The 15,432-nt window shown below is 37.3% G+C and overlaps 3 protein-coding genes across 3 annotated transcripts; 2 read left to right on the top strand and 1 right to left on the bottom strand.

The window, feature by feature from the left end:
* Positions 1 to 2,997: 2,997 nt before the first annotated feature.
* Positions 2,998 to 4,072, top strand: LOC110860127. Its single transcript, XM_022109191.2, has 2 exons — positions 2,998 to 3,142; positions 3,443 to 4,072. The coding sequence occupies exons 1-2, from the start codon at positions 3,137 to 3,139 to the stop codon at positions 3,980 to 3,982; spliced, it is 546 nt and encodes a 181-aa protein (XP_021964883.1). The 5' UTR covers positions 2,998 to 3,136; the 3' UTR covers positions 3,983 to 4,072.
* Positions 4,073 to 4,447: 375 nt separating this feature from the next.
* On the top strand, positions 4,448 to 7,905 carry LOC110860138. The gene is made up of 3 exons (XM_022109200.2): positions 4,448 to 6,793; positions 7,314 to 7,487; positions 7,586 to 7,905. Exons 1-3 carry the CDS (start codon positions 6,332 to 6,334, stop codon positions 7,643 to 7,645), a joined length of 696 nt encoding a protein of 231 aa, XP_021964892.1. The 5' UTR covers positions 4,448 to 6,331; the 3' UTR covers positions 7,646 to 7,905.
* A 432-nt stretch (positions 7,906 to 8,337) lies between these two features.
* Positions 8,338 to 13,545, bottom strand: LOC118439035. Its single transcript, XM_035860050.1, has 2 exons — positions 13,421 to 13,545; positions 8,338 to 13,352 (listed from the first exon to the last, which is right to left on the bottom strand). Exon 2 carries the CDS (start codon positions 11,063 to 11,065, stop codon positions 9,245 to 9,247), a length of 1,821 nt encoding a protein of 606 aa, XP_035715943.1. The 5' UTR covers positions 11,066 to 13,352; positions 13,421 to 13,545; the 3' UTR covers positions 8,338 to 9,244.
* Positions 13,546 to 15,432: the final 1,887 nt, after the last annotated feature.

The raw sequence follows: 15,432 nt of genomic DNA, 5'->3' as shown, positions 1-15,432 counted from the left end.
GCTCAACCACATCGGTTACGATTTGTCGTAGAAATGGTAATAATAATTTCAGGGAAATTCAAATTTATTACCAAATAATAAGGAAGTCAATACCATTATGTATTAAATTTGAATTTCCCTGAACTTATTATTACCATTTCTACGACAAATCGTAACCGACCTGGTAGAGCCACATAGTCATTCCGCATGGTAATGATTCATTACTACCTTATTTTGAGTGTATATATCTGACCCATACATGTTCAAAAAATATTTATTCATTCAAAGCCTTGAAAAAAATATTCATTCATTATTCACTCATTCATAATTTGTAAAAACATATTCATTAATTATTCAACATTTATTCATTATTCACGATTCCTTAATTATTCATTTTATTCAAAATTCAGTATTGGATGAATTTCTCAACTTTCACTATGTATTAAGTATTGAGTTAAAAATGAACGATGAAGAAATATTGATTCATTATTAATTCACACGACTTGAATAGATATTCACTTAAGATTCATTTAGTCAAAAATCAGAATAAAATATTCGTTTAAGATTCATTCAAATTTTGAATATTGAATGACTAACTAATTCATTCATCATTAAATGAATGAATGTGAGCATGTATGTACAGACCCCACCGTGGTAATAAATTGATTATCGACCGATAATATCTTTTCCTATGGATGCCAAATATTATAGATTTGGTAACAAATTTACTACCGGTCGGTAATCAATTTATTACCACGGTGGGGTCAGATATAGTTACCGCCGGTAATAAGACCTTTAACCGCATTATTTATTTACGGTTGTATACATTTTATCAAAATTGTATAGCAACGTGTTAAGATTTTACCCGGCCAAGGCAGTTATATACAATGATGGCTCTATCAGTAGAGTATGAAATAAAATTACATTTCTGGCGTGACAAAGTATTTGTGTGACCTTTATTTAAAAAAGAATGAAATTATTTCTGTCCACAACAATTCATATCCGCTAAAAGGATGATGTCGAAAAGTAGTTAAGGATGTGATAAACCAGGTAACAAATACGACACGGTATGTTATCTCATTTCAATATTAATGTTTTTCATAATTGTTGCATTTATTGGACACAAATGCTAACCAAGGTGGTACATATGAACGGGAAACTGTATTTATGTACTATGGCAACCTTCACCTTGCTCAATAATTCGTGTACCCAAAAGGGATAAGACGAGGTCATTCGTGTATTTATTGTGGTGGGTGGGACGCAAAGTTTTATGCTGTAGTTTAAACTAGTACAAAGTACTCTTAATCTCTACGTAATCACGGCATCCATGCAACTGTAACAATGAAATTGGAATAGTATGAAAAGTTAGATAAAGATTGGTAGATTAAAAGGGTAAATAAAAAAATTTAATCGTTTTGCACAAGGGTGATTTTATGTTTATGTACTAACCAGGGAGATTACGCAAGTATGTCATAGACCCAGGAATTCCACTATATACATTCTAAATACGCGTTTTTTAATTGTAGTCCAGCAATGTAACAAAATTTCCCTGCATAAATTTGGTCACTCTTGGTCACATTTGGTCACTCTATGCCCATTTTGGTGACGGGTGGGGTGTACATATATATGTAAGTCAGCTAACTGGATATGTACTTCAGGGGTGGGTATGGAAACTTTTAATGACAAAATATTTTATTTTCAAATTTTTAATGGAACGGATATATGTACATAAAGTAGATAGACTTCGTCATCACTTATCCAATTCTCATCTCATCTATTACATATTCTCGAATCAATTGAAGCGAATATTTAGCAATATAAGAAACAAAAATGGCGTAAAGAATTATTTGCACTGCAACCATTTGATGTATGTAAATATGCACACAAAATTTACATGTTATTCCCGGGCGAAAAACTTAAGAAATTTGGCTGGGGTTTATGCAGAAAAATTTATGCCGAAACAATTTGTGCACACCAAATATGCAAAATTATGCATAATTGTGCTCGACCTTTCTGTGGAATATACCTGTCAGAAGTTTTATGCACAATCGTTCATACTTTTTCTGCACAAACCATTGTTCCTGCAGCTTGTGTAGAATTCGACATACGATTTTTACACGGTTTGATATGTATACAGAGTAATTTTATCAGCAGAGATCCCATTAAAGTGAAAAGATAACCAGGTGGCCAGACTTTATTGCTCCGTCATATTCACACCTCGTCAATAAAATTCCCACCGTGATGATTCACATTATCTGCGGATTACTTGAAGGGGTTTTAATTTGTATCACGTAGGGTAAAGGTAAAGGTGAACTATGTATGTCGGATGGAAACCACTAAATAATTCTGATTCGGGATTAACGCCGAGGGGTCATCTATTGGCAGATGAAAAGTAAAATTTTGGCGATGGAAAACCTGAACAATGATGGAAACCCGTCAGGCATATGTATGTGCCAACTAATCTGCAAATTTATATAAATTTACATGAAGGGCAAAGTTCGTGCACCAAGTTTTCCATAATTACGTAAGGTATATGTAAATATAGTGAATTAATTGCTGGCCAGTAACTTTCGCTTGATGACATATGTATGTAGCTCCACACAGTTGCAGCAGCCTTTATCACTCGATGTGTTTTTTTATAAAAACGTTGTGCGTGGATAAATATATTACTTCGTATTCATGTAAATAAATACAGTTGACAATAACATTAGGAATTTGTTGACAAGCCATACTCACCGAAGCCAATTGAAACCCATGTCGTCTCATCAGCTTTGACTCATCTGACTGCAAATTCGTATAAATTCACATGAAGTGCAACGTTATTGTACGAATTTTTCCATAAGTGAAGTATGTGTAAAGTGAATTAATTTCTGGTCGGTAAATTTCGCTTTATGACAAAGCTCCAGCAGCCTTAATCACTCTATGTATTTTTTGATAAAAACGTTGTGCGCAGATAAGTATATTACTTGGTACTCACGTAGATACATACGGTCGACACTAACTTTAGGAATTTGCTGACGTAGACTATGCAAAGTCCAGGTGATAATTATTTACAGCTCTGTTATAAAAACCGGTGGGGACGGACGAATATTCATTTAGTCTTCGTTGTCTACCGCAACCTTTAAACATATCCAATTTCTCTAGAAAATATCCAAACATGCCGGTAATTTAAGATATATACAGGGTGGATAAAATTTTACGCTACAATGAAAAATTTTTCGATGGGAAAAGTGCCTAAATTTCCATTAGTTACCGAAATTTCGTCTCTGAACTGAAATTCAACATTTTAAGAATTCTGTCATCAGTTTTGATAATGATTATAAAAATCTCAATCCCAAATCTTGATTTAGGGACTTTTCCCATTGAAAAATTAATTATTGTAGCGTGACATTTAAACCACCCTGTAGGTTAAAATTTTGTCGAACATTTTAAGCTAATCCATCCGTTTTTGTTTTCTTTCTAGGGTTGCAACTGTATCGGATTTTGCAATAGTTCCTCCTGTTTTTGCCAGAACAACCACAGATATTGCAACTCTACGTGTAGATGCTGCAGCGGAACCAGAACGACCTGCAAAAATGGGGGGGTCGCGGCACCAAAAAAGGTCCCGGGTGAAAATCGTGTGTCGAATCGGGTGCAAAAAGAAATCTCGTCCTCCTCGGAGGATGAACGGGAATACAGCCCAGAAGAGAAAGCAGAGGGGATGAAAATGGCAAAAAACTTTATTGGGGGGATTGGAGGTGGACTCTCCGGAATGATGGCGGGTTTAAGTACTGGATTCGCAATGGGCGAATCTCCCAGTTCAGGCAAGAGTTCTTCTACTCGAAAGGAAAAATTAGAGAAAAGCAATTCGGCCACGAGTTGTTGCGACTGTGACACGTGTCATCCTGCGAAATGTGTTTGTATCAGTTCGGGGCTACAATGCGAGGCGTCATGTGATTCTGTGCAATGTGGGAAATTGAGAAAGAAACAGAAAGAACTGTTTCGGGAATTTTTTAATATATAGTTTTACATTTGGAGGTCAGGCGGGCTTGCGGAAAATTAATAAATTGCATGCTTAAATATATAAGAAATAAACCGTTGCAAACGAAATGTAGCAATAGGGTGAAACCACATGAGATAACTTTTTATAAGAGAAATATTTTACGTAAATACCATCCCCACGGTCATCGTACGTCAAAACCATGTCGATTTTTGAAATCCCCGCCCCAAAATACGTCTAGAACGTTTGAAAAGACAAAATTCGACATTTTTTGTCCGTCTACACGGTCACACGGTCATCGCACGTCAAAACCATGTCGATTTTTGAAATCCCCGCCCCAAAATACGTCTAGAACGTTTGAAAAGACAAAATTCGACATTTTTTGTCCGTCTACACGGTCACACGGTCATCGCACGTCAAAACCATGTCGATTTTTGAAATCCCCGCCCAAAAATACGTCTAAAACGGTCGAAACCACAAATTTCGACATTTTCGACATTTTTTGTCGTCTACACGGTCACACGGTCATCGCACGTCAAAACCATGTCGATTTTTGAAATCCCCGCCCCAAAATACGTCTAAACGGTCGAAACAAAAAATTCGACACCTTTGAACGTTGGCGTCGTCGCCGTGGCGACGTGACCTTACGACCTACAATGCCCATCTTCGAACTTGTCCGTACTTTTAAAATTAGAAACACGATGGCGAAAACCGCATATCGAATTTCGAATCCGTTCAATAGTTAGAGCGCGAACGGACAGACAGACGGACGGACGGACAGACGGACAAGGCACATCCATAATAGGGTTTCACCCTATAATAATTATATGTAATCAAATAGTCATTTTATAAGGTATTTGGCATAATCAACTTGGATGAGTGTACTTGTGAATAGCATCAAGATGCATAAATAAAGTAATTATACTCACAGATATACGATTACTTGTGCATCCCAGCAGAGCAGAAGTGCTTGCAAAAGAGCCCACCAACATTTTAAGTAATTGGGAAAACTGCATAACTTATTACTTAAGTTTTTACATACATATATATCTCTCCGAAATCATTGTCGATAGTAATATGATCGAACGACACATCTGCGTTTAATTCTCTAATAGCCAAGTTAGTATCTAGTCAAATTATGTTCGTCATGGCACAACTGTGAACTATGTATGTACGTACGTGCAAATTTAGGCAATGTATCTTACATTATGTTTGGATATATATATGTATGTAGATGTTGCCATGATGACATGGTACATGTGTAAGCGAGATATTGGTGATAGATACGTACATGCATAAGTACTGTGTTAAGGCTTCGTGGTGCTGCTGAGTTGTTGAATCCCATCAAAACCCAGATCCAATTCATAAGTACGCCATATCTTGCATTAGATCTCACACAAACTCAGGCAATCTTTTAGTTACAGCGAGAATGAAAAACATTAACATAAAATTTTAGATATGCACGCATGCTTGTACTTAATATACAATTACTAGTGTAGAAGCCCGTCAATCGACGTGCAAAATAGGCCCGTCGATAAACCCGTTACCCAAACATTACTGAAGTTAGCCCCTCTTGCTCTCTGCAGAGTGTAGAGAGGAAAGGAGAGCTCCATAAATACTGCAGCAGTTGTGACTCTACAAAGGCTGTTACTCATGCAAAAAATTCATGTAACGTCAGGAATGTTTGATACATGATTTTTTGTTTTATTTCCCGTCGGTTACAAAACGTCTAATCATTACCCAAAAATAGTGCACCGTCAAATCGTCACTCCGTGAGTGACGATTTGTCTCCAGATTATTTATAGTGTGTAGCAAAAAGAGAATGGACTTCTGTGCATACTTATGTAGTAACACGGGAAAGGTTACAGTTTCATGAATTTAGTCATTTGGAGGTAATAATCACCTTGTTTAATCTGTGCTTCTGCGGTCAATGTTTATCATGATGTCAAACTACTACCTGTTTACATACGGATGATGAACACGTGCCTGGCTGCATTTACATTTATGTATAGTAGGCAGAGTAGTTTGTAACTGCAGTTTCTCTACTCGTTTGACGTCATTGGAGTGTGTATTCTTGTTCGTAAATAAGTAGTTGCATACTGAGAAGATACATAGTTAGACAGACATACAAACTCGCGTACACACATTATGCATATGTATGTAGACCGGTACTTTTACATACATTTGACTCCATTGAACCTGAATTGCTTACGTGAGTTGGCCCCCGTTTTATTTGCATGAAATTCTGCCTTTTAACCGGATATAAAACGATGCAAGTCTTCATTTCATTTTGATCAAGGCTACAAATCCATTTTGTGCACAGTTAAAGAATCTTAGTCGATTTTTTTAAATTTCTTTAAATATTTTGTTACCATGAAAACAATAATTTCAATTCTTTCCGTAACCTTCATCCTGCGGGATCATTTGTCTTCTTCGACCTTTGTCAATCCCGACGTTTTTCTCAACTCTCGACTCACAAAGGGTTTATGGGTGTCTGGGAAGGATTCTCACTTTTCCCACGGGCTTCTCGAAGGCGGCTGGGTGTGGGGCAGGTCTGGGAAATTGCAAGTGACGCACGTCTGTCGGGCCAAGTCGGGCGGGAGTTTGGACGATGTGAGCATCACCCCGGGAGAATTGGTGAATGGGACGTGTTATATTTCGAGAAATCCGAAATGGGCGACAGGGACGGGGGTGAGTGCGTTCAAGGAAGGGTATGAAGTTCTGCTGAAGGCGGGGGATGTGGATTTTGACTGGGTAGAATTTGACAAGGATGAAGGCACAGTGGCTCATGGGGCACTTACCGGGGGCATTGGGTCACATTATGAGCCCGTCTTGGTAAGTTCGCGGTCCCAAAGCGGGGCAGAATTTAGTTACACAATTGTCTTGTTTATTTTTAATTTCGTACCCAGTGGGCTTGGGAACGTCCATATATTACGTCATAATTTTAGTGGGTGGGTGGTTTAGGTGTCCCTATCTTTCCCATGTTAAAATTTCATATCCCTTAATGTATACGTTGGGTGGGTTGAAGCTAAAATCGAGGATTTTTAGTTACGTAATATTTGGATGGTCCCCTTGTTTTTAGTTGGAGAATGTGTTAGGGAAATATGTAGATGGGGCAAAATATAGTTAGGAAATATTATTGGGAAGTAAATATTTTGCGATATTATAACAAGAATATTATTGTGGCAAAATATTGGAAGAAAATAATTGGGAAAATGGAGCGTAAAATGATAACGATAATCCGAACTTTATAAATTTTTCAGAAATGTGTTCAGATAGTTAAGAATTTTATGGTTACAAGAAAATATTTAAAACATGAACAATTAAATATCAAGGTTAATTTATTTTATTTTAGGTTTGTCGCAAGTACTTTAACAATACGGGGGGAATCGTTCCCAAAACGATGGCAGTCTTGGGAAACTTTTCCCCGAAAGAAGGAAAGTGTTTTTACGAAATGGAAGTCAGAGCGGATTTTCTAAAATGGGATGTTAGTTTTGCAACGGAAAAATTTGAGCTGCTTGTGTTGAAGGTATGTGAAATTGAAGGAATTGATGGAATTTTAATAATTCTGAAGTCAAAGAGCATAAAAAACTGACAATTGTTTGTTCAACTATTTTTGTATTTCAGCCCAGAGGAAAGCAACAATGTGCTGATGAATCAAGCAGTAAACGATCCAAAAGTTCGTAGTTGAACCACTTATTTATTTATATCAAGTTATCAAATTAGCTTAGTTTATTTACACATTTTTAATGTAAGCCTGAAGGTAAAACTTGTATGTAATTTATTGCAATTAATTACATAATTAATAATAATAATAATGTGTTCTTATTGCCTTTCGAGGCCTTGTGCCCATAAAGCACAAATTTTACATAATGTGATTTATAGATTACTTAATTAAAGTAATTAATAAATTAAGTACGTATGAACCTAAGTACGTATGAACGTAACAACTGCGTATCCATTTCTCCAACAGAGTCAGACTTACATAAATATGTACATACGCAATGAGGTTTCGGTATAAATAGCAACCCGGGCATCGCTTAATTAATCAGTAAACTACTTAACCGAATAAATAAAAACTTGTCATCATGTTGCTTCGACTATTTTCCTTCGTGTCCAGCTTCTACTTTGTGGTCGCCTTTCTGCAGGAGGTGACATTCTACACGGAATATGACTTTGGAGGGAATGCTTTTCGCCTCCGAAGTAAAAACCTACTCCAAGCAACTTTGCGGGGCCTTTTAAGATGGCATTAATGCCATCTTGGTAGTTAATGGCAACACATTTGGGTGGAAATGACACCCACCGGCCAACCACTTGACCGATCATGCCCATCTCCGAACTCATCCTTACTTATTACCCGAAGATGAAGCATGCAAAATTTCAACTCGATAGGTTTGGTTTAAAGAGAGTTATCGTGCGCACAGACGGACGCACAGACGGACAGACAGACATCTTGGTAAATCTATAAGGCCATCTTAAAAGGCCTAAAAACCGGATCTAACGGAACACCAGTTTTTCTTGAGAGATGTAAAATCTTCAAGGAAAGTAAGCATTACATATTTAACAGCATGAATGTTTTTTCGAGGAAACTGTTGATTTGTTATTAAAAATATGTACATCATTAGACATAAATTCATAGAAACCTATTTGAGATGGAGACATTAAATTATGTAAATATATTTATATACATAATTTAATGTCTCTATTTCTTAGAGAGATGAAACTCTACAATGTTAGAAATTATTTACATAGTCTCCAAAATAAATGATCTCCAATTTCGAGACCAGTCAGGAGCCGAATTCACTATGCGATTCCAACATAGTCATTTTGGTTAGGATAAGCTTAAAACAAAATCATATTTTTTTAATTTTTGGTGGAATTTCTCTGAGGTGGAAAGCGAACGAATTCTTGCCAAGGTACATTTTTTTAAATTCTAACTTAGCATTCTTATGTAAGAAGTCATATCACTTCTATCCTTCTATTAACAAGCGTTTTCTACACTTATTTATGATAATGTGGTTTACAATAAACCAATCTGGTATAACATTTTACGAAATGTGAATACTTTTTTCACTAAAGTTTAAATTGATACATACATTAATTATATAGTGCCATATCTTCAACGTCCTTTTGAATTTTTACATCCCTGCATTTTGTATATAATCCAGTTATTTACTGTTTGCAAAAATTGGAAACGTTGTTCACGTATTTTTGGTTCATACCACAAACTACGGAATTAGAAGAAAAGTGCGTACATATGCACCTAAATAAGTAAATCCAATTCAGTTAGCAAGAAACACTTTCTTCATTAATTCCAGTATTGCAATGGGAAAGGAAAGAAAAGTTGATGTTTATAACCCTGCGCCCTTCACGAATTTGAATCGTCACCACTGACCACAACATACCAGCAGTTCGTTTACATTTGCAAGCTACAAGTTTAAAGGGCTGATTGCTCAAAATTTCTCGAACGAACGCTAGCACAGCGACAGCTAATATCCCTCCACACAACCCGAGCACTCCGACCAATGCAGACAGCGGGACTTGCTTCGCCTCTTCAAACACGACTTCTTTCTTTGCCCCAAAAAATCTCGTAGCAATCACTTTTCGAGGCAGCACTTTATCCGATCCAGCTTTGACGTTTCCAATCAAAATGTCTAAAACGTCTAAGTCATGCCACCACTGATACAACCCAGATTGCGCTAACTGACCACAACTTTCAAATATGAAAGAAGTCATGCAACCTCGAGTAACAAATATGGGCGAATTAAAAAAAAATATTGGCGATTCTGTGTGCTTAACAATATACGGGTCTCTCTTTGCCCCAACACCAACCAATACTTCGTCTAATTCGAAATCCACATTGGTAATTGCGAATGTATCCTTAACTCGCTTAAAGGCGCCATCTTCAAATTCAACCTTATTTCCTTCAGAAATATTAAGCCCAATCTCAAACATGTAATAGGCAAAGATGAAATTTATCCTGGATTTGAGATTTGTCAAAGTTCTAAATAACTTTCTAGACTGATTCATCTCACCAATTACGTCGTCATCCATGATGAACCTTAAGAGAGTGGTTGGCTTGCGAGTACCCGCCTCAATTCTGCTAGTCGTAATAATTTGAATTTCTGAATCGACAACATATTCCAGGGTTGACGGGACACCAAGTGGGGTATGGGCGATTAGAGAGGAAAACATTGACCCTTGATAAAACACAGTCCCCAAGAGAAAAAAGGACAAGAGGCAAATTATAATTAACATTGGAAAATGCGGTACTGCTTTCAAAATGGCTGAAGTCCCATGGTATTGGGCGGATAGAGATGACAGAATCCACCGCCATGATTGAATGAAAAACGTTATTCCCTTCTTAAATGAACCACCATCCTTCAATGAGACTGTGGTCAGAAGGACTGCCAAGAGGGTTAACGATATCCCCGATGCTGCCCAGGTATAGCCGTCTAGAGGCATCACGAGAGCCCTTAATCCTTCCAAGTGACGATTTCCGAAGGAGACTGTTGCCATTTTAAATTCTTCTCTATGCCCACAATGCGGCACCCAGGAATATATTGCGTATACAGGATACAAAAATCCCTGCTCTATTGCAGCCTTGGTCACAGCAGCGTTATAATTGATAACATCGTTAAAAACGCTTGCATTTGTTTCCCCAGTTGAAAGGATACAGGTAAAGTTGAGCTTCCTCTCAAGCACTGAATGGGTACAGATTCCACGCCCAGAAAATATTTTGCCTCCACGTCGAATCCCGCTACATGTGTGTACTCCTGGATCAAACTTGGTCGCAATACTTGATTCAAGCGATAACCCTTTTACGTCGGAATTGTACCTTTTCCATGACGACTCAAGTACTGTAGGGTGATCGTTTAGTATTGATGGTTTAAGTTCAACTAAAGAATTTGGACCGTAAGGAAGACAGACTACAAATCGTTGGAGTAATTCATCACCATTCCGACTACCATGGAGTACAAACATTTTAGACGTTGACACTGCCAGTGGAACAACATTAAACATTCTGTGGTTCATCACACTTAAAATGTGAAATATATGGTTTGGATTTTCCCCACAGTAACTTAATCGCTCCCGGGTATCCAGCATGTTTTCTTTTTCAAAATCCGTTTCCAATTTATGCAGAAATATGAAATACAGTTGGGTAACAGAATGTCCAAAATATTTGGAGAAGATGTACTCATTTAGTTGACAAGACTCGTAATACTGATTTCCTGTGCTGCTCTCATTTGCCGCAAGACCTTGGGAAAGTTTTGGCTACGCAATAGAAATTTGAATAGCCCTTGTTCCCAAACTGGTTCACGGGTCGGTGTGAAGTCGCTTATTAAGTGGAGGATTGACCTCGCCGGGATTAGAGTTTCAATATCTTGAATAGTAAAATCGAGGAGCATAGGAATGGCTCTAATTATCAGTAGGAAAGTACAAAAATAAAAATGATGTATCATTTTAGCTTGCTGAAAAATTTGTGCAAGTGGAAAAAGTAGAAATCGTGGAGCTGGTTGGTATCAAGATATATGAATATGTTCTTAATAATCGTACAATTATTACCATTTTGTGATTACATGTTCAACTTTTCCGTCATTTTAACAATTTTTTTTACCGAGATATAAAAAAACTTATTACAAGGTGGTAATGTCGGCTACCTCGGTATAATAACCATCATCACGAACTGTATTTACTATACATAACAAGCAGATTCGTCGTCACAGCGAGGCCATAGAGTAACGCAGGTCGCAGTCTTGCAAATAATTATTACAAACAAATAGCTATTACCTTTGGTATCTAATAGCAGTTATTCTCGGATTATATATTTATAGTGCAATTTTAACCGTATCCGTAACCTGTCCCGCTCTTGTCGCTCGAGTCCCAAGGTTATTTTGTCCATATTTAATTCGTATGATGACAATCCAAAATCTCCCAGCTTAATTGGCAAAGAATAAGTTTCCGGACCCACTGAGAAGAAAATGTTATCTGGCTTGATGTCCATGTGTAGAAGTCCACGATAATGTATGTGGTTAACTACCGATACCAAGTCATTGATAATGGAAAGCTGTGTATCATAGTTGTCAGGCCTATCTTCATCTTCTAGCCACTCCCTTAAAGATGGTCCGCAAAGTTCCATTTGAATCATAGGTATCTCCAGGCCGCCAAGGAATTGTCGATTTTGCAGATAAAGCGTAACCCTTTCAGACTGTAGTGACAGGAATTGAGCTCGGGAGAGAAATACGTCCTTATAATGGTGCACTTTAACTAGATTTTCGTGTTGGTCAACTTTATGCAAATTGGCAAATTCGGAGAAGGATTCGCTAGTAGAGAGACATGAGTCATCTTCCCGGTCCATGCCAAATCTCAGGAGAAATTTTATGGCGCATGGTATTTTCTTATTATTATCGTAGGCTGACATTACTGTGCTATAAGCTCCCTCGCCCAACATTCTCCCCAGGGTAATATTGCTCAACCCTTTGTCACCTACCGCTGAATGACTAAGGCAAGGAAGCATGGCGGAATCACGACACCGAAACCGAGTCGTCGAGATATTCTTGGTTCTTTTCTTTAGGTCGTAATGAGTCACCCCATAAATTACTTCTTTCGCGTTGGCAAACAATGGATGGCTATCCAGCTCCATGTATACGGGATTTGGTAGAATGTCTCTAGTAGGGTCATTGAATGGAGACAATCGTACAAATATTTCCATGAGAACTATTTGTTGCATTACTTGACCAAGTGCAAATATGTCTCCTGCAAGGGTTGACGGATTGCGGCCATGCTTCAGTTGTGGTGACAAATATTCGATGTCGGGCGAATAAATGTAACCAAGACGGACAATGGGGGGGACTGGGTTTTATCACTTAGCAAAATATTTTGAGGACTTATACTTCCATGGATGACGTGATGTGAATGAAGGTAGGATAATCCTTCGAGTAGGCTGTTGCAAATTTCCAGTTGAACGGAGTAAATTGTATTTGGTAGGGTGGACGTGACGTATTGTTCGCTGTGATTGAATAACCAATTACGTAAGTTTTTTTTAAGTGGCTCCGTTAAAATTTTTGTTACAAAGCACTTGTCTTTCTGTAGTGATGTAACCAATTCTTGTATCAATGTTTCTGGTTAGTAAGCGTCGTATTTCTTGTAGGTTCATATATCCCAATTCCTCGAAATGTTTAATTTCAATTACATTTCCGTGAGAAAATCCCGTTTGTTTCAAGGCCCAGAGTTTATGGTAATAATCGAATGCTAATTTTCCTAATTGTGTGGTTGACTTGGATACTACTTGACGTTCGAGTCTGAGAAGAAATTCAACCCCGGGGGACGGTTTTTCAAGATGATAGGAGTACACTGATCTTAACATCGGGGTGGATAGAAAGGTGAAGAGTTTCTGAAATTAGACAAAGAAATTCAACTCACAAATTCACTTTTAACAATGATTATTTGTGAAACTCATACTTGTAAAATTGGACAAATTTATTGGTCTTTAAGAAAGTATATTGAATGTTGTCAAGTAATAAAGCACCAGAATGATACTAAATTTAAAACTAAACTTATCTCGTAATTCAACCACTGAAAATAAGTATATACTTAATATGATTGTGCACAGAAGAGTATGTATTACTCATCCGAACAAATTTAGTAACGTATTCGTTCCAACAGGACAGGAAGTGATAACTAGGTTTACATATCTTATCAGGAGAATGTAACAATTCATAACGCTGACTGAATCTGACTCATTAAAGTAAAACAAGTCTGAAATCATTGCACCACGTTTCAATTGCCAAACGCATATTTACAATTCAATTCTAACTAACTCCTGCTTATTGAGCTACATGGCACTCACATATATTTTTTTCATAAGTGAATACATATGTCACTGCAGGATGCATAAGGTTCCAGTTAAATGTTATGCAGTTTGCAATGAATAATTAACTAACCGTGGAAAATGTAGTGACGTGTTTTGGTATTTTCATGGTCTAGAAGAGAGAAGAGAGGTATGAATACAATCTCATTTACATAATAATATTAGAGAAAGGCCGAAATGATGTGAAATTACACGTGCACAAATAAAAATATTGTTTTGAGTATTACTGCCATTGAAAGTTATTACTTACCGGTTGAGATCTTCATATGTATGTATGATTTTGGCAGTTTTAATGATAACTCAAATTAGTAATTTATTTAATTAGTAATTAATTTTCGATGCAGTAAATTTAATTTTAATGACCCGAAATATAATGCATTGCTGTCAGATGTTTGACAAATTCAGTAAAGAAATAATGCAGCATGGAACGAAGCCTTTTGCATATATTTTCATTCTCATGAGACTAGTTTATTCGATGGAGTATACACACATACAGATGATTACGCAAGTATTTACTTTTATACATATTAACTATGCACACAAATGCATTCGGTTGACGTATGTGTGTTACAAAAGAGTTTGCTTTGCCAGTTTTTTTTTGTATATTATCGGTCAAAGTAAGAAAAATGTGGAAGAAGTTCCGTCGAAATTTGTGAGACGCTTATTTAATCATCATCAGGTGGCAACCAAATTTTTCGTTTTGTCTCAAACACACCCAAATTTGCTTTACACTTGACTGGAAATAATTTTAAAAATTATTTTGGACTAGAATTTGGCCGCTGCCTTGATTTCTGACCCAAGGTTTTCAATATTTTGAATTTAGCAAAATCATTGCATTTGCCCTATAGAGCGTCCATAAATCACGTGATCGATTAGAGGGGGGGAGGGGGTCTGAAATTTGTCACCAATTATCACGGGGGGGGGGGGGGTAGATGGTCAGATGTCACGTGACATGAGTATAGTTTTTAGCCCGAACCAGGGCTTATGTAATTGTCATGTCCGTCCGTCTGTCCGTCTGTCTTTCGATAACTCTCGAACGAGTTGACCGATTTGGACCAAATTTGGTACAAACATGTATCTGGGCAATGCAACGACCGAGTTCGAAGATGGGTTCGATCAGAAAAGTTTTGGACGGGTGGGGGTCATATAAGTGGGTGGGGTATTATGCACCAAAATTTCAAAATTGTGATAGAGAGCTGAAATTTGGCATGGAGCGTGCTAATAGCTCCTAAGGAAAGAATATGAAGTGAAATTAGAAAATTTTTCAACCGGAGGGACCCGAGGGGGTGACCCATACCGATTTTTTCAAAATCATCCAATCGAGCTGAAATTTGGCATTGACCCAGTAAACATTTCTCTAAGGTTCGGTCAACGAATTCTCTACGATCTTGTTCGAAATCTAACCGATCTCGAATTCTTCAGTGACTCTTAGTGATTTCTGTATTCCGAGAAATCTGTAAGATTCTCACAGAATTCGCTACAATCATTCGGTAACAAATTGTGAACGATTTTTTCTACAAATTCTGTGAGATTTCGTAGAGAAATTGAGACAAATATTGGACTTGCCAAAATCACTACAAATTTTCACCGAATTCGTTGAGTC

The sequence above is a fragment of the Folsomia candida genome, unplaced genomic scaffold, assembly GCF_002217175.1.
Source record: "Folsomia candida strain VU population unplaced genomic scaffold, ASM221717v1 Fcan01_Sc029, whole genome shotgun sequence".
Lineage (NCBI taxonomy): Eukaryota > Metazoa > Arthropoda > Collembola > Entomobryomorpha > Isotomidae > Folsomia > Folsomia candida.
Note: the sequence above shows the minus strand (reverse complement) of the source record. Positions and strands in the feature narration are given on the sequence as shown.